Genomic DNA, 20,679 nt, shown 5'->3' with positions numbered 1-20,679 from the left:
TTTCTATGATTCTGTGACAACAACCAGAATGGAAAGTTCTTACACATAATTTTTGATCTAGTGGTCATAGGTTTGCCTAGACCAGGTATAGCCTCCTTGTATTTTCAATTTATAATGTTTTATGCTATTTCTGCAATTTACAGACACTAAGAATTGCCAGTTATGAAAATTGAATGATTTTCAGGGGAAATCATTTTTAATACTTACTGGTAAGCCAGGCAGTCCAATTCCACCCTTTTCTCCTGACATGCCAGGCTCACCCATGTCTCCCTTTGAGCCTTTCGGACCCTGAAACATCATATTTTTATCAGGCAAATGTCTTGTGCGACAGCGACAAATCACTGAAGTCCTTAATTTGACCTTTGTTTTATCCTAGTATACAGGATAAACCACCAACACCTGGAGTTTTTATTAACAGGAATTAATGCATTCCCTATTTTACCATTCTATATAGATTCTCACCCTCCAACCCCATGTATAATGTAATAGTTTCCTCAAATAGGATTCACTAGATCTGGCACAAGGTGATGTACTCAGTACCTGATCCCCATCAGCTCCTGGAATTCCTGGAGATCCTGGTTCACCCTGCAAAACATTTTATGGAATTGTGTTATGGCTCCTAAATACTCCAATTACTGATGGGAATATTTCATGCTAAAGAAATTAGGCTGGCTAGTAACATGCCTTACATATCAAATGCAGACAACAAATTAAGTAATTACTAAAGCCACTGAAATATGACCTTATAGAGATCATGAAAGAGAAATATTCTCTTAGTAGATGTTTGTGGAAATGTATTTGCTACTTTGTCTATACACATCAAGCCTAAAATTGGCCCCATTAGAATACCAGAAGAGTGCTTCAAATGTCTGCAAGTTGACTGACCTATACGACAAGGAGAGTTCACTAAAAAAACAGCCACTGTGCAGAACATTGATCCTGTACCTTTCAAGTCAATTGGACCTTTGCAAATAACTTCAGTGAGCACATATTCAGGACCCTGGTCAAAAGCTTAGGATATTCAAGAATGGTGCTAACAGCCTGGGTGAAAAAGTATGGACCACAAAGAAACTTTAATTTTTCTGTTTATATTTGCCTCTCAATTGGCTGTCTGGGCAGGAAAGAGCCTGCCAATAACAAACATGCTGACTTACGCACTGACTCCTGAATGCCATTCCTAAGGCAAAAGCTGACTTGTATGGCAGTAAGCTGGACCTTTCTATCTAGCCTGATTCTGCTTTATCTCATGAATGCAGGAGGAGAAAGAATACCCAAAGAACAGGGAGCAACATCTGCAACTCCATACACCTTAAGCTTTGCAACACTTCCCTAACTGGAAGTTGCAGAATCTCTCAGGGGTTGTGCCCCATATCAGGAGGGCCCCATGTCAGTTTGTAACCAGCACAAAGGCCACTTTCTTACAAGTTCCTACATTGGCTCATATCTATATCAGCATCTGGTTAAAAACCTTTAGATTTAAAAATCATTTTTGGATAAACAGAAATGAATGCCTTTTCCTACCATATCATGGGGCACAATGAATCATAAAATTAAGACAAATGACTGTTTCCAGGATGGGCTGAATGACAAACTACTTGTTTTTCAGAAGAACCTGTAATTTACTGCTGTCTAAAACTGATTTGATAGAGCTTATATTATGCTACATTATAAGTTTAAAGGGCCATGAGAATTATCACTTAACTTAATATTCAACATGAGTGCAAAAAAGATCCGTTGCTTATTTCACACAGTTTTTTGTTTAAAAAACTTCATAAGCACAACTGTATGATTTACATGTCATAAACAGGATTCCACGTGAAAAATGCTTTGCATTCAGTTCCTAAAGCTTGCACTTATATTTGAACATCAATATATATTTGAAACCCATCACTTATATTTGTAGATCATTGTACAGAATATATTGGAACTATGAGAATATGCTGACTCGCAACTAATAAACGTTCTATGCTTAGAAATATTTTATATGAAAGAAAAATATTCCTGACTGAGGAACACAGGAAGACTCAGTCTTGTTTTGTGGGGATACCCTGGAAAAGCAGAACACTACCCATCCAACCCTGCGTATCACTGCCAAATCAGCACAGACAGAATGCTGGTTCTCTTAAGTGTCATATATGAGGCTGCCCTAACAGTGGCTGAGAACGGTGGTAGATGGCCTATGGTGGTAGCCAGTCTTCTAACTGCCTGTGCATTTTTAATTGTGATGGCAAATCGTGGGATTGGAATATGGTGTTCCTTTTTCAGAGCAGCAGTCTAGTGCGTTACAGCAGGGGCTGGCAAGCTATGGCCCATAGGTTGCATCCAGCATGCAAGAGACCTTACCCAGCCTGCCAAACAAGCCAAAACAGAAGTTTATATATCCCACTGTTGGTAAGTTTTGCATGGGAAGGCACCATCTAGTGCAGGGATGGGCAATTATTTGGGCCCAAGGGCCACACAGGAAGTTCTGAAGAGCTGTTGCGGGCCAGGTCAGCACCTTGCCTCCCCACTTTCCCCTGGAACAACTCACCAAAACCCACTGTGGGGCTTCAGGCAGACAGGGAGCAGTGTTCAGGAGTGGGAGAGGTGGGTGAGGCTGGGATCATGGGGCTGGGTCACTAGGTGGTGAAATTTCCAAGCCAGGCCCCCTGTGCTCTGCAGCCAAATCTGTTAGCATGCCTAATCTGAAATATGTCCCATCATTTAATATATCAAGGAGACATGCTGCCCTATAGAGTATATGCAGCCTCCGGCATATATATAAACCATATGGGCAAGCAAAAAGGGACACCAAGAATGCTTTCACATTTAGCAGAGGATGTGTAAAATAGAAAAGATAACCTTTAGTCCTTGTAGTCCTTGAGGTCCTGGTGGCCCTGGTGGACCCTAGAGACAAAATGAAACCAGTCTGTTATTTCTGAACTAAGTTCTTGAAGACTATCATCTACACACAAGTGTGAACTTCACCCCTGTTAATAAGCACAACCTAGTTTTCTAAGAAAATAATATTAACACATGGAAGAACCAACACCAACTATAAGCAGGGTGTTAATTTATGATAACTCTCAACAGACAGTGTCATCACACACAAGCCTCTGTTACAATGACATTAAACATTTAACTTGCCTCCTTTTGCCTTGCTACTTCAGCAGAGGTAGCATTTAAGATTGTTTATTGTTCTGAATGGTACACAGTAGGGGTGCATTACAAACAAAAACCTATCGATACTGTAATAGTGTCTGCAGAGATGGCAAAAACAGGACTAATGGAATGGGAGAGACAAACATTTTAACAAAAATGGAATACAACTACCATAATTACTTGCATACCACATGCACATCTGCCCCAAACATAAGTCCTCCAAAATTGGAGAGGCTATAAATGTCTGCTGCTTCTCTTCCATCTCTCACCACCAGGCAGCTGTATGGAGGGAGGGGCAGAGTCCGGTCTTCAGCAGCAGTTACAGTTTTAACCCTTTTGCAGCCACTGCTGCAAAGTAGGTGTGGCTGACCAGCCAAAAACTACTGCCAACTGCTGAAGATTAGGCTTTGTGCTTGTTCCATGTGGCCATGACTGGAAACATCTTTTTTCTTTTCTTAATTCTGCCTTCTCAGAACAAGAAGCATGTCTTATTTGTGGACATATGGTATGTGGGAAAATGCAGTTCTTAATTTGATCAAATCTTTAGCTGGGGGGCAAGGGAGAGGGAGATTGATTCTGCTTAATTCTGAACACCTCCTTGGGGGATATGGATCATTCTGCAGGATCTGAGCTGCAGGAAAAATTTTAGTATTTGAAATTAAAATGTCTTTTAAATGTATCTGATGAGTGGGGCAGGAGAAACCCATAACTGAAACTGCTAAATCCTCATCTAATATATAGCTGTTTATCTAAACTGGAACACCTTTGAGAGGAAAAAAAATATACCCAGGAAGATAACTCAAGAGGAGTTTCTACCTGATCTGATTTAATAGAATGTCTTTCCTGAAAAATAAGGCTGGTTAAAAAAAAAAAGCGCTATCCAGTGTTCAATCCTGTCCTTCATGTGCAGGCAAAACTCTCATTTAAATTAATAAGAGATTTAAGCACAGAGTAAATCTAGCACCAGGCATCTGGCCCTTGATGGATATTGACAGATATACTAGGATATGTATGTGCCCAGTTTGTGTCCTTTTAAAATCAATGTTATTTTTCTCATTAATTCAAGAGCAGCAGAATCAGGCCTATTGTTGAATGGGGCTGAACAATAAGGAAAAATTTAGTGAAGAGACATACGTCAAAATGTACAAGGTCAATATCAGATGAATGAAGACACTTCTTAAATTGGCAGAATTATGAACATGCTACTACACAAAAAAACAGCTACAAAGCACAGTAAGTCATGCAGTAGAAATTACCGTGACAGTTAGAGTAGTAATCCTCTGTTGGCAAAATGTATTAACAAAAGACATTGTTACCAGAAGTCAACACTGAATATTGCACTTATTTAGTAATGAACTATTATTAATTTGTGCTGTATCTACAAGACCATGTGTCTTGCGCTAAAGTTCAAATAACACTTGTCATGACCTTTTCATAAATATAATGATGCATGAGCTGCCAATCCTGCTCTCCTGTCCACATGCTTTACTCCCATTGATTTGGGATTTAATAGGGATAAAGACAGCTGGATCTTGTCATCAAGTTATCAGGGTCAAAGATGATGTACTTTAACAATAGCAGAATTTGGGGTGTTTGTGGGGGGGGATTTTGACTTCTGTATACCTATATGTTAATCTGCAATGGTTTCATTTTTCTGAGGACTTAATAAAAAAAATTAAGTGTTGTCACTCTGGTACAATTTAAATCCTGGTTTTGCATCAGTGGTTAATTCAAAATTACAGTTCTCAGAGCTGTGATACTAGTGGTGATACCAATACATAAACCAAGGCATTAGAAAATGATAGTGCTAAATTTGAAGTTGCTGATCTACTATATCAGCCATGTTAATTTCAGTTCCATTTAAACCATTTGGAAACAGGCAAAACAATGTTTTTGTAATAGAGAAGACAAAATAGCTCGATCAGTGATTTTTACTTTGTCCAGATAGTACAGGCAACAAGTAGTAAAAATAGCTGGAGGCAATTAGACATTACTTGGTTGAGTCTTTTGAACACTGTAAGACCCAAACACTGTTTGTTTTATCAACACAGATTTCCCCATGTGAAATGGGAATACTAGCACAGACAGGCCATATGGTATTTCATCTTTAAAATTCTTTTCACTGTGTGCCTATGTTATACCAAAGATATTCCTAAACTTAATGTTTTCATCTCAAAATGAGATTCTTTTTGACACCTACAATTTTATAAAGAACTACACAGTTGACACTGCTCAAAACTTGAATCTTATCCAAAATTAATAATATAATTAAACCAAACATAATAATATAGAGTTTACATATGCACACTGAAGTGTTCATTTTCATCAGTATATTATATATTCAATACTTAAGGCATCTGAATCTACATGAGCTACAAAGGAAAAACTACTTCCAGCTACTGTCTTTGACTTTGTGAGGATTATAGGAAAAGATCTGAGGAGAGGTTCAGTTACACAGTTTGTTTCTGGTCCTCTAAGTCAAAGCTCCACAAACTCAGCAGGGCTCTTGCTGGAACTGTGAAGGCAATTTCAGTTCTTATGGACTATGATGTCTTATTCTCCACTGACACATGAAATGTTTCAGGAGGCATGAACTAAAGCAATTGTAAATTGTTCTGGGCCTTCTGGGCTTCTTGATGATTTATTACCAAAGTCTACAAGAATGCAGCCAGACAACCTAGATCCTGTGAACTCAGTCAACTTCTACTTAAATCATTCAGTCAAATCCTGAGATAATGCCAAGTAGATGCTCAATACAGAAAATTCCCATTAGACTCAGTGGCAGTTGCTAGTCCCAGAACCTCTAAGAATTTGGCACAAGGAAATTTGAGAATAAGTACCTGCTGTCTCTCAGAACTGGGCAGGTAGCTGCCAAGAATAGTGCAACCTGACAGATCCTGTATCATCTTATTTATACAATCCTTACAGAAGTAGCCTCACTGCTATCAACTGTTCTGTCTCCTGATCAGATACTGATGACATTATTTACAATACGTCATCCTAAACCAGCTTGTTCAATGAGCTCGTTCTTAATGATAAAATATGCGGTTTTAAGTTATATTCAAAAGGGTGGGATTTATTATTTTTTATTTTTCTGGGGGAAGAAATAAATTACTAACACAGGGCTGGATCTTATGATCCAGTGAATTCAATGAATCCAGTGAATTCAGAGAAAAGAAATCTGAATGACTTCAGTAAGAGCATGAACAGATCACGGTGGACTCGATTCTGACATGAGTCATACATATGTAAACCTATGCAGTTCAGCGGGGCTGGACAGCTCAGAATCTGGGTCCAAGTGCAGATGACGATATAAATCAGAGTGATCCTAATGCCACTGTTCTCATCACGTCAGCTTGAGAATCACCTAGGCATTTTGCTTTCATACGAACATGTACTTACATTTTACGTAGTTCTCCTCATCCCCCATTTCCAGAAAACTATTAGACATTAATTTTCTGGAGCTCAATAAGTACGAAGGTGAATCTTTAAATCTATTTAACATATTCAAGTTGGTGGTTGAATCCACAGTCTGCTAATGGATTCCAGTCACATGGTTTCTAAATCTCAAATATTCTGCTCTTTACATTTTGTAGGGCAAGAAAGAAGACAAAAAAATACAAAGAGAAAAACCTTAATATTATACTACTTAAATTGAAAAGCAGACACTTCCATGGGCCCTGCATAAGTGGTTTATTAGATGAATTCAGCGCTAATAGCACTGGGGCCAGCTATGAATCAGTTCTATCCTCATCAGATGATGTCAGCACAGTCCTGGGGATGTGGAGTTAATTCACTCAGCTAAATTGTATCAAGGAACCTCTTTGTCTAACTCCAAACAGCGCATCTAGCTTCTAAGCCCAGAAGGACATTCTTGATTAATAGGCCCAGCAAACCTTTGATTTTCTATCCTATACAAAAGAGAAATATAATTATGCACAAGCTGCCTTGAGACATTTTAGCTTCTTCATGCTAACATACCTGCAGAGCTTCATGGATGTTGCCATTATAGTCAATGATCTCTGTTGCACCTTGATCACCCTTTTGTCCAGGTGGGCCCTGTAATACATTCCCCAAATACTGCATTTCAATCAAGTGCCACAACTCACAATAACTGATGGTTCCATTCTAGTTGAATCTATCTTTAGTTTAAAAGAGCTCCCTAATCCTCAGAGCTTTAGCATGTTAAAATTCAAGTTTTGGATTGACCTAGTATAGAAACGATAGCCAGAAACTAATTTTAGGTCTGACTGGTGTCTTTGTTCAGGACCGTAACTTGCAAAGTTTCTTATATTTTCCATTATCATTAGAAGGATTTTCAAAGGAGTGAAGTTCACTTGATCAATTAAAAGAAATATTGATCCCTTTTCATAATACAGTTGAGCTGGTGCTGGCAAAAACCTTCATCTAAACAAATTATTGCAAGCAGGTTTTTCTTCATCATTTTCCCAGATTTAGTGTTGAGAGGATTGTTTTCTGATACCCACATGGTTCATTCACATTTGTTCCTGCTCTTTTGATTTTGCTGCATTGTATTTTATAATTGTGTAGACTTTTCAAAAAATTACAGGTTGCAAAATTAATGTAAAATCAGGGGCTGTTTAAGAGGAAAAACATTTTAAACAAAAAAGATAAATATAAGTGAGGAAATTATAACACAGTGAATTGTTCTGGGTAACATCACTATATAAAACCATGGAGTGATATACCAGCCTCACTCTCACAGAAGAAAAACAGAGTGCCTTTTTGTTTTAGTGCCTCAAGATCTCACAACCCAACATTCCCGATCTTCCTAATAAAAGGAAGTTTGAGTACAGAAGTGATTTTTCAAATTGATGAGAACAGAGCATTTTTTACGTTAGATCCAGACCATCACTTTAAACTTCAGCTGAAAATCAGTGTTTTGCCAATGCAGAGCAGGCATTCGCCAAAAAGTACCACAGACAATTTGATTAATCTACTATATGATAACATACTCTTCCCTATCAATACAGAACTCATGATAGCAACACTCTTCATTGCCCAACTTTACCCACAACCAAGTTTAACAAGTACTGCCGCACAACTTAAAATTTAATGTACTTACCCTTGGACCTAGTGCACCTGTATCACCTTTGTCACCAGTGTCACCCTATGTAAAAGTGATATTTGTAAACAAGAGAGATAAACAATTTGTCAGATACTGTTTTGGTGTTGATAGTTCACATTATTTTCCTCTCCCTATTAAAACTCAGCCATATTTAAAAGAAAATTAAAAATATTTAATTTTAAGACAAAATATGATTTAAAAATCTTTGACATTTCAGTAGTAGAGTATAAGTCTTTGAAGTCAATGCAGTGACAAGGCTAATGTGATTGTGTATGAGAGCTGACTTTAGCTGGGTGAACCATTTCCAATGCACTCCATTATTGGGTTGGCTTAAGAAATGAACAATCAAATAAAAGGCAGACTGCAAATTAGGTGATTTAAACAACTTCTCTAGTCTTAATATCATAGAAATTGCATGTTCCGCATTATCAAAAGTTTTAAGAAAAATCGTAAGAGTAAGTCATTTGCCAGTCTGGCTACAAAGCTGCTTCCAAAGGATTTTCCAAACTGCACATGCATTTCTTTCTGGGATCATTATTCCCACTGAAGCTTCAGAACTTCCTATGAGTCACTGCCTCCTTTACAAACATTACATTATTATCAACACTCGATGATTCCTTTGCCACAGTATCTCAGGTGGGATCAAAATATTTTTCATCTGGCTCTAATCTTTTTCCTCCTAGCTATCACTAACAAGCTTGGAGGGATGGAGGAAACTTTATGCCAGAAACTTAAATCCAATTCACAGTCACTTTCACAGCTCTTTTGTATTTGGTCATGTCAGTATATTTAATTACATTCTGCTATTTCTACTACTGTTTTGACCTATCTTGGTTCTTGGGACACAGGTCAGATCAAAAATTATTTACTGACTAGCATTATAGGGCAAAAGTAAGCCATAGTAAAAAGAGATCATAGTGATGCTTCCATCTGGCCCTGTTGACAGGGACTAAAATTTGAGACCAAGTCACTGTCATGTGACTCAAAAATCTGAGTTCAGTTCTCGGCTCTGCCACAGATTTCTTGTGTGATTTAGGCAAGTCAATTAACTGCTCTGAGCCAGAATTTCAAAAATACTGAGGCTCCTTAAACCTCTTGAAAATCTGTAACACTGTTTCCTTTCTGTAAAAGAAAAATAAAGATAATACTTGTCATGCTTCTGCACTGGGATATATATGCTAGACTACATGGGAGGTGATGAGATCCCACAATGATGTAGGTCAGAGAAACAGATCATGTTTTCAGAGGAACACAGGAACATGGGACCACTTGGAGCAAGTCCAGGCCCTACTATTGTAGGCAACCATCGATAGTAAGCCCAGAAAGTTCCATTCTCTCTCTAGCACCGTAAATTTCAAAGCACTCCCTAATGCTCTTCAGGAAGCTCTCTTCTTTCTGTGCACCTTTGATGGCTTAATTCCTTTATCAACCTCTTGCCCTTCACACTTCCAAGGACCCCCTTTAGCCAACACTCAGAACCTATAAGTGGAAAGCATACAAAAACTTAATTCTGCACACACTGAATTTAGCCATTGGGCTTCCACTATCTTGGGCGTGCTTTGCTTGCTGAGGGGAGCTTTCTATCCCTAGTCCCAGCACTGCTCAGCTCCTGGTTTCTCCCAGGAGCCGGGAGCTGAGCAGTGCTGATATGGGGGAGCTCTCAGTCCTTGCAGCACCAGGCTGGGGACAGAGAGCTTCTCTGCCTCCTCAGCCCTGCCACTGTCCCAGTTGGCTCCTGTTCTCTTCCCATGCCTGGGAGGAGCCTGGAGTTGAGCAACACCGGGACCAGGGACAGAGTGCTCCCCAGCAAGCAAAGTGAGGGGAGAGCTCAGGGTGCTGCTGCTGCTGCTTGGCCACAGGGCATCACCCCAAGCCAGAGCTACGGAGTCAGGCTGTGATCCCAACCTCCACGAATGTGGGAGCTCCTCTCAGCTCCGGGACAGCTCCCCACTACTTCCCAGAGCCCAGGCCTGACCCTCATTTCTCCTGACAGCCTGGATTTGGTACCAGGAGAGACTGGAGCTCTCCCTGGTTGCTTCAGGAGGGGCAGAGCAGGGAAGTGGGACAGAAGCAGCCCTGGATTAATCTGCTTCCATTGGGAGCAAATTTGCTCCTAATGTGGGCACACATGTAGACACATTCCTGGGTGCAGTTTACTGTACCTTATTCTAATGGATTTAAGGTGCATTATGTCTTTTAAGGTACACTAATAGCACTTGTAGACACACCCAGGATATTTTCATTCTCTTAAAGAATTTTTAAAAAGTAACTGAAAAATAGTTTTATGTGGTGTTGACCCCATAGTTTTATGTAGTTTTATGACATATTTTTAAGTAGTCCTGATGCCACGCCAGAGAACAGTAAGTACAGTCTTCTGCAAAATCTACTTAAAATCCATTACGATACTAAAGAATTCAAGCTTTAATTTTTTTGCCCTGGCACAACGTAGTTTTTTAGCTAGCTAAAAGATCTGTTGGAGGGGCCAAGAACTCTTACACCATAATTCAAAATAACTGGTCACAAGTGCCAAACAGGGTATTAGTAGAACAGCAAAAATAAATTAATTTGTATTTAAAGAAAATACCCTCTCAGTGGTTATTTTATCAGCCTAAAATTTTAACAGTTCTTTTCCACCCCCAAAGAAAATGGATTAGGACACATTAGTTAAACACGGAAATCAAATCATACATGTTAAAAAGAGTGGACAAAGGAGGACTCACAGTTTTAAAATGGTATGAGAGAGGAAAAGCATATGTACAAAATATACAGGGCTTGGTGCTGAAAATGTAAGTTAAACTCCAGCAGGAAGCTCTGGATGTTTCCGCTTTTTAAAAATTATAGGATCAGATCCTATTTCTTTCTAAACTGAAACAACAGTTATATGTAAAGTTACTAATGATGGGTCTTAGAAATCATGTTTTGCCATTAAACATAATGCAGGTGCCACTGACCTTTGACCCCTTTGGGCCTCTAGTTCCAGGTTCGCCTGTTTTCCCCTGTATGAAGGAAGCCACAGAAGACGGACAGGAGAAAAATGTCAGAGAAAGGAATAAGTAGACAAAAAATAAATTAGTAATGACTGTTAGTAATTGGGCCGTGAGAACACTTTATTTCATAGACTCAACATCATGACATACTGAATTTAGTTAATAATTTAGCATCAATTTGCACTTTCTGCAGGTTCTATCCTTCTACAAAAATCATACTGGTTACTCTCTTACCATTATTTGGATAAGATAGAGGCAAGTAAACCTAGTTTGTAAGAGATGCTCATTGCATTGTCAGGCCCTTCCCCCAAACCTGATCACTAAATAGACCTTTCAAGTGTTTATAGGATTTTGCTATTCAAATAAAGTGTTGCCACAATGTTGTTCCCAGAAAAATCAGGTGAAAAAAGACGTAGCTGGAACACAGATTAAATGTTTCCTAGACATAACCAAGAGTGGAAAAATTTAGTTGCATTAATGTTGAGATCTCTCAGAGAATATAAATATGCCTAGGATTATTTCATTTTTTCTTACAAATTTAGGAAACAAGCACATGGGCCATGTCCAATCACGTGGGCAAGAAGTCCCAGTATCAAAAAAATACACAATGGGGAAAAAGTGGTGCAGGGTGCACTCCTGGAGAACGTCCTGAAGCAACTGGAGGGTGGGTCCTCCAGAGAGACATTCTAGCAGCCGGCCAGAGCATCTCTATGCTTGCTGCATGTCTCTGCTGCTCCAGCACACTGCTTCAATGTGCTGCAGCAAATAGAAGCAGGGCAAGGCTGAAAGGAGTGTCTTGGAGCTGCCTGGGACCCAAGCTCTGTCCCAGGCAAGCAGGGATGTGGGGGAGGTCCCCAACCCACCCCCCTGCAGCAACAGCCAGCATCATGACATCAGGGTGCTCACTGCCCACTGCTGGCAGAGCCCCCTGGCAGTGTGTGGTGCCACCTGAGACCCAGGGGCTCCATGTGGCACTTGGTGCCAACTGGACCACTGGTGTACACCTTCACACAGGACCAGGCCAGCTCCTGACATCACCCAGGGCTTCCAGCACTGCATGCAGGAACCATGCACCATTAGGTTGGGATGGCTCCTGTCTCCAAGTGCCCCATACACCATCAGGCCAAGTCAGCTCCGTGGAGGCTGGAGCCTGGAGCCAGCCTGGCTTGATGGTATGTGGCTCCTGCACGCAGTGCCAGGATTCCCAGGTAATGGCAGGAGCTGGCCTGGTCCTCCCTGAAGTTGCACACCAGTGGGTCGGGCTGGCTCCGTATGCCACATGGATCCCCAAGGTCTCAGGCAACGCCGTGCACTGCCAGGGAGCTCTGCCGGCAATGGGCCATGAGTACCCTAACAGCCCGCTGCTGGCTGCTGCTGCTGTACGGGGGCTGTGCACCGTGGGGAGGCAGATGGGAGACCCAACCTACCCCTGCACATCCCCCCCCACATATCACACATCGCTCCCACAAATCTCACACTGTGCATATCCAGCCACCAGATGGGATGAGACCTGCTGGCAGGAGCTGTAGCCACAGGGGCAACTGCCACACTGCAGCCTTGCCCCATGTCCACACCAGTGCTGGGACATGCATCCCAGCCTGCAGGGGTTCCTGGTCCCAGGAACTACTCGGGAGTTGTGATGGGCTGGACGAGGGGTGGAGGTGGCAGCTGGGGTGTGTGAGAGAGACACAGAGATGGGGATTGGGGATGGGGAAGTACTCCAGGAAGGAGAAGCCACCAGAACCAGGCCTACAACACTCCTGCCACCCTAGAGCAGTCTAAGAAGGGGTAGGCCAGCGTGGAAGGGAAGGGGCTTGCCCAGCCCAGTCCCTGAGCCCCAGCTGAGGGCTTCCTAGGAACAGCACGGGGATCACTGAGGCCTGGACACAGGTTCAGGGAGCAGAACAGTAAGGGCTGGCACTGCTCAGAGCCACAAAGTAGTTGGCGGGACAGCTGCAGCTGGACTCATGTCCTAGTTCATGGGATGGAGCTGCTGCTGGGAGGGAACAAGTGTGGGGAGGCAGGGGCTGCAGGTCAGGAGTGAGGGGTGCTGGTGGGGCTGTGAATTGGGAGCAAGAGGCAAGGGCATGGGCAGGGCCAGGGTACTGGCAGGTCACCGTTCGGTGGGCAAAGGGGCAGGGGAAGCTCTGATTTTTCTATGATAAAAAACCAAAAGCAAACACCAAAGATAGTTAGAATTCATTTTATTACAACGACAGAGGCAGTGGTAGGCTTCCAAATTGCTTAAAAATTGTAAACATATCAATAAAACATTGCCCAACAGATCTTTTTATATATATAGTTGTGTTTCATTTTAACCGTGGAAGAAAGTGGATTTTGGGTATTTAATGAGAGAATTTGTTTCTTTGTTTTTTTTTATCAAAGACTTTGCAATTTTTAAACAGGGAACACTAGGATCCCTGCGGGTGAGGCAAGTAGAGGGATCTGGGCAGAGGACCCTGCCCAAGGACAGCACCAGGCACCCAGCTGGAGGGCAAACAAGGTAGCTGACCTCCTGGCCATTTAGGGCCAGGAGGACATGCTTCGACAGTTCAAAGTGGGCCACTGCAACAAGGATATCTTCTGGGAGATCGCTACCCAGATAGCAGAGTGGAAGCACCAGAAGACATGACAGGAGTGCTACCCAAAGGCCAGCTGTGCAGCCACAGCCAACTGGCGGCTGGTTCTGAGGTGTGGGCAGCTCTGCTGCAGTGCCTGTTCCAGAGCCCAGGTGCCCGTGCAGTTCCCATCTTGGTCTGCAGGTGCGCAGCTATGGAGCTGCAGGTCCAAGGGGGTGGATGCTGTCGCTGGCGGCAGCAGTTCAGAGACAGGCCACTGCCAGACTGCTGCAGTGGGTAGAGGGTGCAGAGGCCACTCTAGGTTAGGGTTGTTTCAGCAGTCCAGCTGGAAGAATGGGCTAGTGTCCCCAGATACCAACTGGCCAGGCCTTAGAAGCTCCTAAGGCCATGCAGCCCTGAGCTGCTCGCTAGGGCAGCTTTTTATAATATTGGGGCTAGCACAGATGCTGGTCCCAGTCTCTAGCTACCCCTGCCCAAAGATCTGGGAGGAGCTGGGCAGAGTCAGTTTGCCCCAAATGGCACAATTTGCCCCACACCAAAGGAAATGTTCAGCTACATGTGCTGAGGCATAAATCTCCAGCACAAATTTGTGCCGCTGCTATCTGAGCTGCTGTAAGTGCATGTGCCTGCATGTGTGGATGCGCCTGCAAAATACATTCTCTCTGAAGTGTGGCTGAAGTGGGCAAACCTGGCTCCCTAAAATGAGAAATTTCAGGGGAGCCCACTAGCTGAGTAAATGCTCATAGCTCCATAAATGTTCATAGCAACACAGGGCCAGCTCCCTACATCTCAAATCATGGGCTCCCTTTATGTTCTAGTCTGCCATTGTAAACATAAAACTGCTACTGGCTTCTGGGTGACACAGTATGAATTTAGAATGCTTCCTTTTGAAATCTCATGGCTGTGTTTTTAAGAGGCAGTCACTGCATGTTCATAGATGCAAAACTAACAAAACATTTTCAGTGTGATATTGGACTGACCTTTGGTCCAGCAGCTCCAGGTTCACCTCGTTCACCTTTCCCAGGAGGTCCTGACTCCCCTTTTTCACCCTGTCACAGATTACAACACACACTTAAATATCACAAAACACTGGTAGCCTTTCACTATGATGCCAGCTTCACTAAATTTAACCACGTACGGGTAGATTTTAAAGCCCCCCTGATAGTTATGGAAAGGAAAACTTCTACAGAAATATAAAGTACTCTTAATGCAGAAGTGGACATTTTCTGCAATGCCATCAATCATGTGTTTGTTAACTATTTGCACTATTTGAGAAACAGCAGGTGCATCTACACAAGACACTAGCTCATTGCTACTACACAGTAGCATTACCAGGCACTAGCCATGCAGTGATGCTACTGCGCTGTAGCGTCTGGCAAAAACCATGGCAACAGTACTCCGCAGTAACACTGGTTACTGCATAATCATTTAGTATTTAAGCAAGTGAGCAGGTGTGGTGGTCAGGGCAAGGCATCACAGGGCACAGGCAGCTGTGGGGGTGAAGGTGGCAGGGAGCAGGCAGGAGGGGAGAGGGTGACATGGGGCAGAGTCAGGGAGGAGCACAGGGCAGTGACTAAGACTGACTCCAACTCCAAGCCCAGGTCAGAGCAGGACTGGACCCACAACAGCTCTTTCTTCTCCTTCCCAACCCTCCCACTCGAATCTCAGGTGAAGAGCTTTCCCTCCTATGTTGAATGGGGGTGAAAACCTTGTCTTGGATTCAAATACATATAGTACATGCAGTTGTGGTGCTTCTGTCCTTTCCTTGTAAGAATACAGGATTTATTCCAAAGCTTCTAGTGCCCCATATTGCTTCAGTAGCTTCTCCTTTCCCTTAAAAACAGACACTGACTCAGCATTCTGCCTGTATTACTTCAAGAGCTGACCACTACGGTAGACTGTATGTTGGGCTAAGAGTGAAAAAGCACTCCATTACTCCAGTTAGTGCAGAATACAACTTTAAGATTAACCTTAAGCAAGTACTAAATGAATGAACAGTAACAACTGCACGGGACCCCAGCTGGGGTCTGCTCAGCAGGGGCACAGCAGCCCCTGCCTGGCGTTGCTCCACTTACCGCTCCAGTGACTGGCACACTGAGGCAGAGGGGAGGGAGGCAGGTTTAAATCCCCTCTCCCAGAGTCTGTTTGGCAAGGGCACAGCAGCCCCTGTCAGGCTTTTCTGCACTCACCATCAAAGCAGAGGGTGTGGGAGTGTGATGAGAAACCTGGCCACGTCCCCGGCCACACCCCTACCACCTCCGCTTGAGTGATGAGTGGGGAAAAGCCTGGCAGGGGCTGCGCTGCCCATACCAAACAGACCCCAGGTGGGGTGCCATGCAGGAGGAGGGGGTTTAAACCCCACTACCTCCCTTTTCTCTGCCTCAGCGTGCTGGCCCCAGCTGATGTCTGGCCACATCCTTCACCCCTTCTGCTTCAGCAGCAAGCAGGAGAAAACCTTGCCAGGGACTGCTCTGCTCCTGCCAGGCAGACCCCAGTGGGGGTCCTGTGTGGAAGAGTGAGGAGGCTTAAAGGCCCCTCCTCTCTCTGCCTCGTTCTGCTGGCCTGGCCCGGGGTCTACCCCCCACTCCAGCAGTGACCAGGGAAAAACCCTGCGAACAGCTGCTCTGTCCCTACCAGGCAGACCAGGCTACAGTCCCAAGCTGGGTTTCCCACCCCACCCTACCATCTGCTTCTCAGCCAGCCAGAGCAGTGATAGTGCTCTGGCTAGGGAGCAGAGGGGCAGGGCCAACCCTGCTTTGCTGAAGCAGGCAGTCCAGCCTAGCCCAGCCTAGGGCTACAAAGCATCCTGGGATGTTGGGCAACTGTGAATTAAATGGAACCAGGAAGGGGTCTGGGACAGAAGTTCCACAAACCAGTTTGACCTAAATCAGTTAAGTCTGATACTACATTCAACCAGATTTATCTTAAACCAGTTTCAGACATTTTGAAAGCAGCTTATGTGCACTGAACTTCTGCTCTGTTCGAGGTCTAAACTGGTTTCTGATCACTTAAACCGTTTTATGTGCAACTTCTGTCCCTAGCCTTATACGTCTCGATTGATAAGTACCATATTCTTGTAAAAATTTTCATCCTTAACTTAGAAGTAGGCCCTTAACTTTGTCTTTGAACACTGGCATAAAGAATCCTGATATAAGAAGTGGGGAAATGTTAAACTTACCTTTGTTCCTGGTAATCCTGGTAGCCCAGGTTCTCCCTGTGGACCAATGAAACCTGGCTCACCCTTTAAAAATGAGAACATGTCAGAAAATTATTTACTTAACAGAGGAAATAATTACAATAACACCACTGTATTTCTAATGGTATTTTCCCCTGATCCCTCATGGCTTTCCTGCTGTGATCCAAGAACTAGAGATAGACACAATTAATCAGGGACGTTTCCATCAGTATAATATCTTGCAGCAAAGCATCCCAAAGCTTAAGAAAAGCAAATGAGCTGGAAGGCATCAAAGCTTGCTTTTGCAAAGTTAAGAACTGTTAATATATTGCATGGATTATACTGCAATTTTACTAAATAAAAATCCATCCAAGCAAAACTAATACAGAGGATTCAAGCAAGAAAGAGGCTCCAAGCAATTCTTTGTTTCACAAGTTCAGGTTCATTTATTCACACTGAATAAAGCATGTTTAGTTGTTGCACTGCAATTTTCACTGGGGCATGGGGATGGATAGGGAAGTATGTACGTCATGTAGGTGTTTAAACTGGCATCTGGGCCCTAAATACAACAGGTAATTGTTCTAAAACAAATCATTAAAAAAACCCAAATGATAAAGTCTCAACAGTAACTTTACAATCTGCCCTGAGTATGAGGTGGTATGTAACTGCATTTCTCTAATAGTAGGTCAAAGAATGATGTGTAATATGAGAAGTCACAAAAGTCTACTATTCTTCCTGCGTTTCCCACCTTGTCCTGAAGAGTAAATGACTTCATGCCTTTTCCCGTAGTTCTTTAATTCATCCATTCTACCCAGATGGTTACCCAGGCCAGCAAGTAGGTGGGATAGGTCTAGGACTCTTCCTATTTCCTGTCCCCCTGTATCTCCACCGTGACCTTTGTAGAAGGGAGTAACAAACAGCAAGTGGCCTCTACTCTGCCCCACTGCAGCCGGAGTCACCATGTGGGCTGAGGAAGGGAAGCATGAGGACCTTCCTCCTTCCTCCTCTCTTTGAGTAAGGGTGGAGGTAATCTAATTTTCAATTAGCCACTACAATCTGACAAAAAGTATTAAATAAATTAAGGAGCAGCAGTTCGAATAGAGCACAAAAACAAAAAGAGAAAGAGAGAAAAAGAGTATGGAATAAATAATGCAGAAGCATGTGTTTCTTATTGCTTTTAGGACATATTACAATAATAAAAAATGACCTTGTGGTTTAAATGTTAAGCCTTTGTAATGTAAATATATTAGTGCATATCAATGAGAATAACCATCAGGTTATTTAGTGTGGTGGCAAGCATTCCCTTTTATTGACAGCAAGCAAATAAAGGTACAATTTCAATAATTTACTTTAAAATCAGGAACATGATTGACAGTTCAAAATTATTTTAATATCCAAAAACATTAGCTGTCACATGGCTACCAGGACAATTTATCACTAAACCTGTTGATTATTATTTCTATAGAAAAGTGCATCATTCCCATCACCCAATATTTTCTATCAGCTGTGTGGTTTAGCAATGTTATCAAAAGATCTTAATGCAACACTTCTGGACTCAATTCTAGCAGGACACTGTATATGGGACCTTATCAGAAACATCAGAGATTGCAAGATGATGACTGACACATTTTTTCTTGCTGAACAACCCTGGCCTCTGCCAAAAGCTGCATAGAAGTTGCTTTGCAAGTTATTTTGTGACAGAAAGTAAGATCATATAGTAAGAGGTCTGTGGTTTTAACTGCATGATTTAAGATGATTCATTTTAGTATTTTATTAAATACTATTTAATATTAATATTTTATCTAATATTTTATCAAAACCAATCATTATAAATACCTTGGGCCTAGGATAAATGTAGTGGACAAATCTGAGCAAATAAATCAGATTCCTCCCACTCTTTCAAACTGGAAACTGCAGCCTATCATAACCCTAGATCTCTTCTGGGATGAGGCATAGGGACCTTTTATTCCCTGTAGTTTTATGTAACTGTAACCCTGACTTAGGAATGACTCCTAACTAAAACCTACCTGAAGGGTTTATTTGTGCTTATAGCAGGAGTAATCTGCAGGGAGTTCAGTGTAGCTCTGGATGGGCCAGGTGTCAGAAAAAATTATGGCACCTATTAATGGTGCTTGTGAGGCATATCATATTTTCATACAACACACCCTGGGATATAATATGCACCTTGTGTTTGAAAGGTATAATGAAGAAACTTCTCTTTCTGGAGTTATGGCTGAATGGAGCAGGATCAGAGCCCAATCTTCAGCTGCACCACCCTCCTGTTCTTGCTTAACTAAAGCTAAAATCTTACCTGTTCCTAAAGACTGGTCACAAATATTGGATCTTTGGTTTTGAAAAGAGCTAAAGAGCCTCCAAGACTGTAAAATAGGAGGAAAGAGACTAGAGTAGCTAGCAGACAGTGAAATTGCCCTAAAAAATGTGTCATGTCAAGACCACAAAAAGGAGAACCATTTATTAACACTTGTGCAGTGGTGAACAAGAAGCCGTTAATTCAATTGACTTTCTCAGCTTTCCTAATATACAACAGCTACTGCACTGTGGAGCAGAAATCAAAGCAGGGTGCTTCTGTCCCAGGCAGAAAATCAGTATTATTGTTTACCATGTAAAACACAATTTTCTGGAAAGAGGTCTTGTATGTCAAAAAACTCAGTATATAGGAATATATAGATTTTGGCTAACAAACAGAATCTAACATAGTCTCCTAAATTAGTATACTTAAATAAGTTGTTGAATGTTAAAAGATTAGCAAGCAAAATTAAGCTTCCATATGAATGTTTTAATAAACTTTAAAACCCTCTAAAGCAGACTGGGATGACAGAAAATGTCCATAAAGGACACTCTGTGCTGTATAGTAAGTGCAGGTAACTGTAGCAAGACGATCCCTGGCTTTTCTGCCAGTTACTCATAAGAAAATATCTACAAGTAAAACAATGTATATTCATCTTCCTGCAAACAATACTGGCTTCCTGCTTTGTGTTATCATCTATGCCACTCAGATAAATAAAGTAAATGGGATTCCATCCAGATTAGTATTGCCAGTGATGTATGAAATGTGATGAAAACAAGCAGTTTCATCTCAGTAACACATGCTGATGCCCCTGCAATGCAGAGGAAAGGGAGAAATCATGAAGTCCATGATGCAAACACCACAGAAGGGTTATATTAAAAAAAATCCAAGAACTATCTTTTTAAAGAATGGGTGACACTTCAAAACTAGCCAGCACAGTGCCATAAAAATATAAGATTAAAGGCCTGATTCTGATGACACCTACAGTTATTTTAGACTGGTGTGCTCTCTCTGTATATAGCTTATTTAGGCTATAAAGGTACTTACCTACCCTGCCTTGTAACAATGCATGTCACAGCAGCTTCTCCTAATTTAGTCTTATTAAGTGAAATCAGACTCAATCCCCAAGTACTGTGGGATAAAATACACTTTGATGCAAACAAAGTGTGACCAGGTTTTGCCATACCTGCTATCAAACATGCTGATCTGCTATAGTTTAAGGTGGTGCTTTTAGAGACTAACTGGTTCAGAGAGGCATATGCTTCTGTTAGCAACAGTCTATTTGTTTTATGCTAGCACCGTCAGCATCTGATTACATAAAATGTCACCTATGAATGCTTATGCTTCTGTAAACTAGGTAGGCTGCTTGCAGATATTAACTCCCCTACACCCCCCTTCCC

At 42.2% G+C, this 20,679-nt stretch overlaps 1 protein-coding gene across 1 annotated transcript in view; it reads right to left on the bottom strand.

Moving 5' to 3' along the window:
* COL25A1 (collagen type XXV alpha 1 chain) overlaps positions 1-20,679 on the bottom strand; it is a 526,117-nt gene that overhangs the window by 44,112 nt on the left and 461,326 nt on the right. The window contains exons 21-29 of the mRNA XM_019533963.1: positions 16,975-17,037; positions 14,777-14,845; positions 11,182-11,226; positions 8,228-8,272; positions 7,123-7,200; positions 4,398-4,421; positions 2,842-2,886; positions 541-585; positions 208-288 (exon numbers count right to left, since the gene is read on the bottom strand). Of these exons, the coding sequence (XP_019389508.1) occupies positions 208-288; positions 541-585; positions 2,842-2,886; positions 4,398-4,421; positions 7,123-7,200; positions 8,228-8,272; positions 11,182-11,226; positions 14,777-14,845; positions 16,975-17,037 (495 nt within the window). The remainder of the gene's footprint in view (positions 1-207; positions 289-540; positions 586-2,841; positions 2,887-4,397; positions 4,422-7,122; positions 7,201-8,227; positions 8,273-11,181; positions 11,227-14,776; positions 14,846-16,974; positions 17,038-20,679) is intronic.

This window comes from Crocodylus porosus, unplaced genomic scaffold (assembly GCF_001723895.1).
Source record: "Crocodylus porosus isolate Cpor-Errol unplaced genomic scaffold, CroPor_comp1, whole genome shotgun sequence".
Lineage (NCBI taxonomy): Eukaryota > Metazoa > Chordata > Crocodylia > Crocodylidae > Crocodylus > Crocodylus porosus.
The sequence above is the reverse complement of the archived record's forward strand: the minus strand, read 5'-3'. Positions and strand labels throughout refer to the sequence as shown.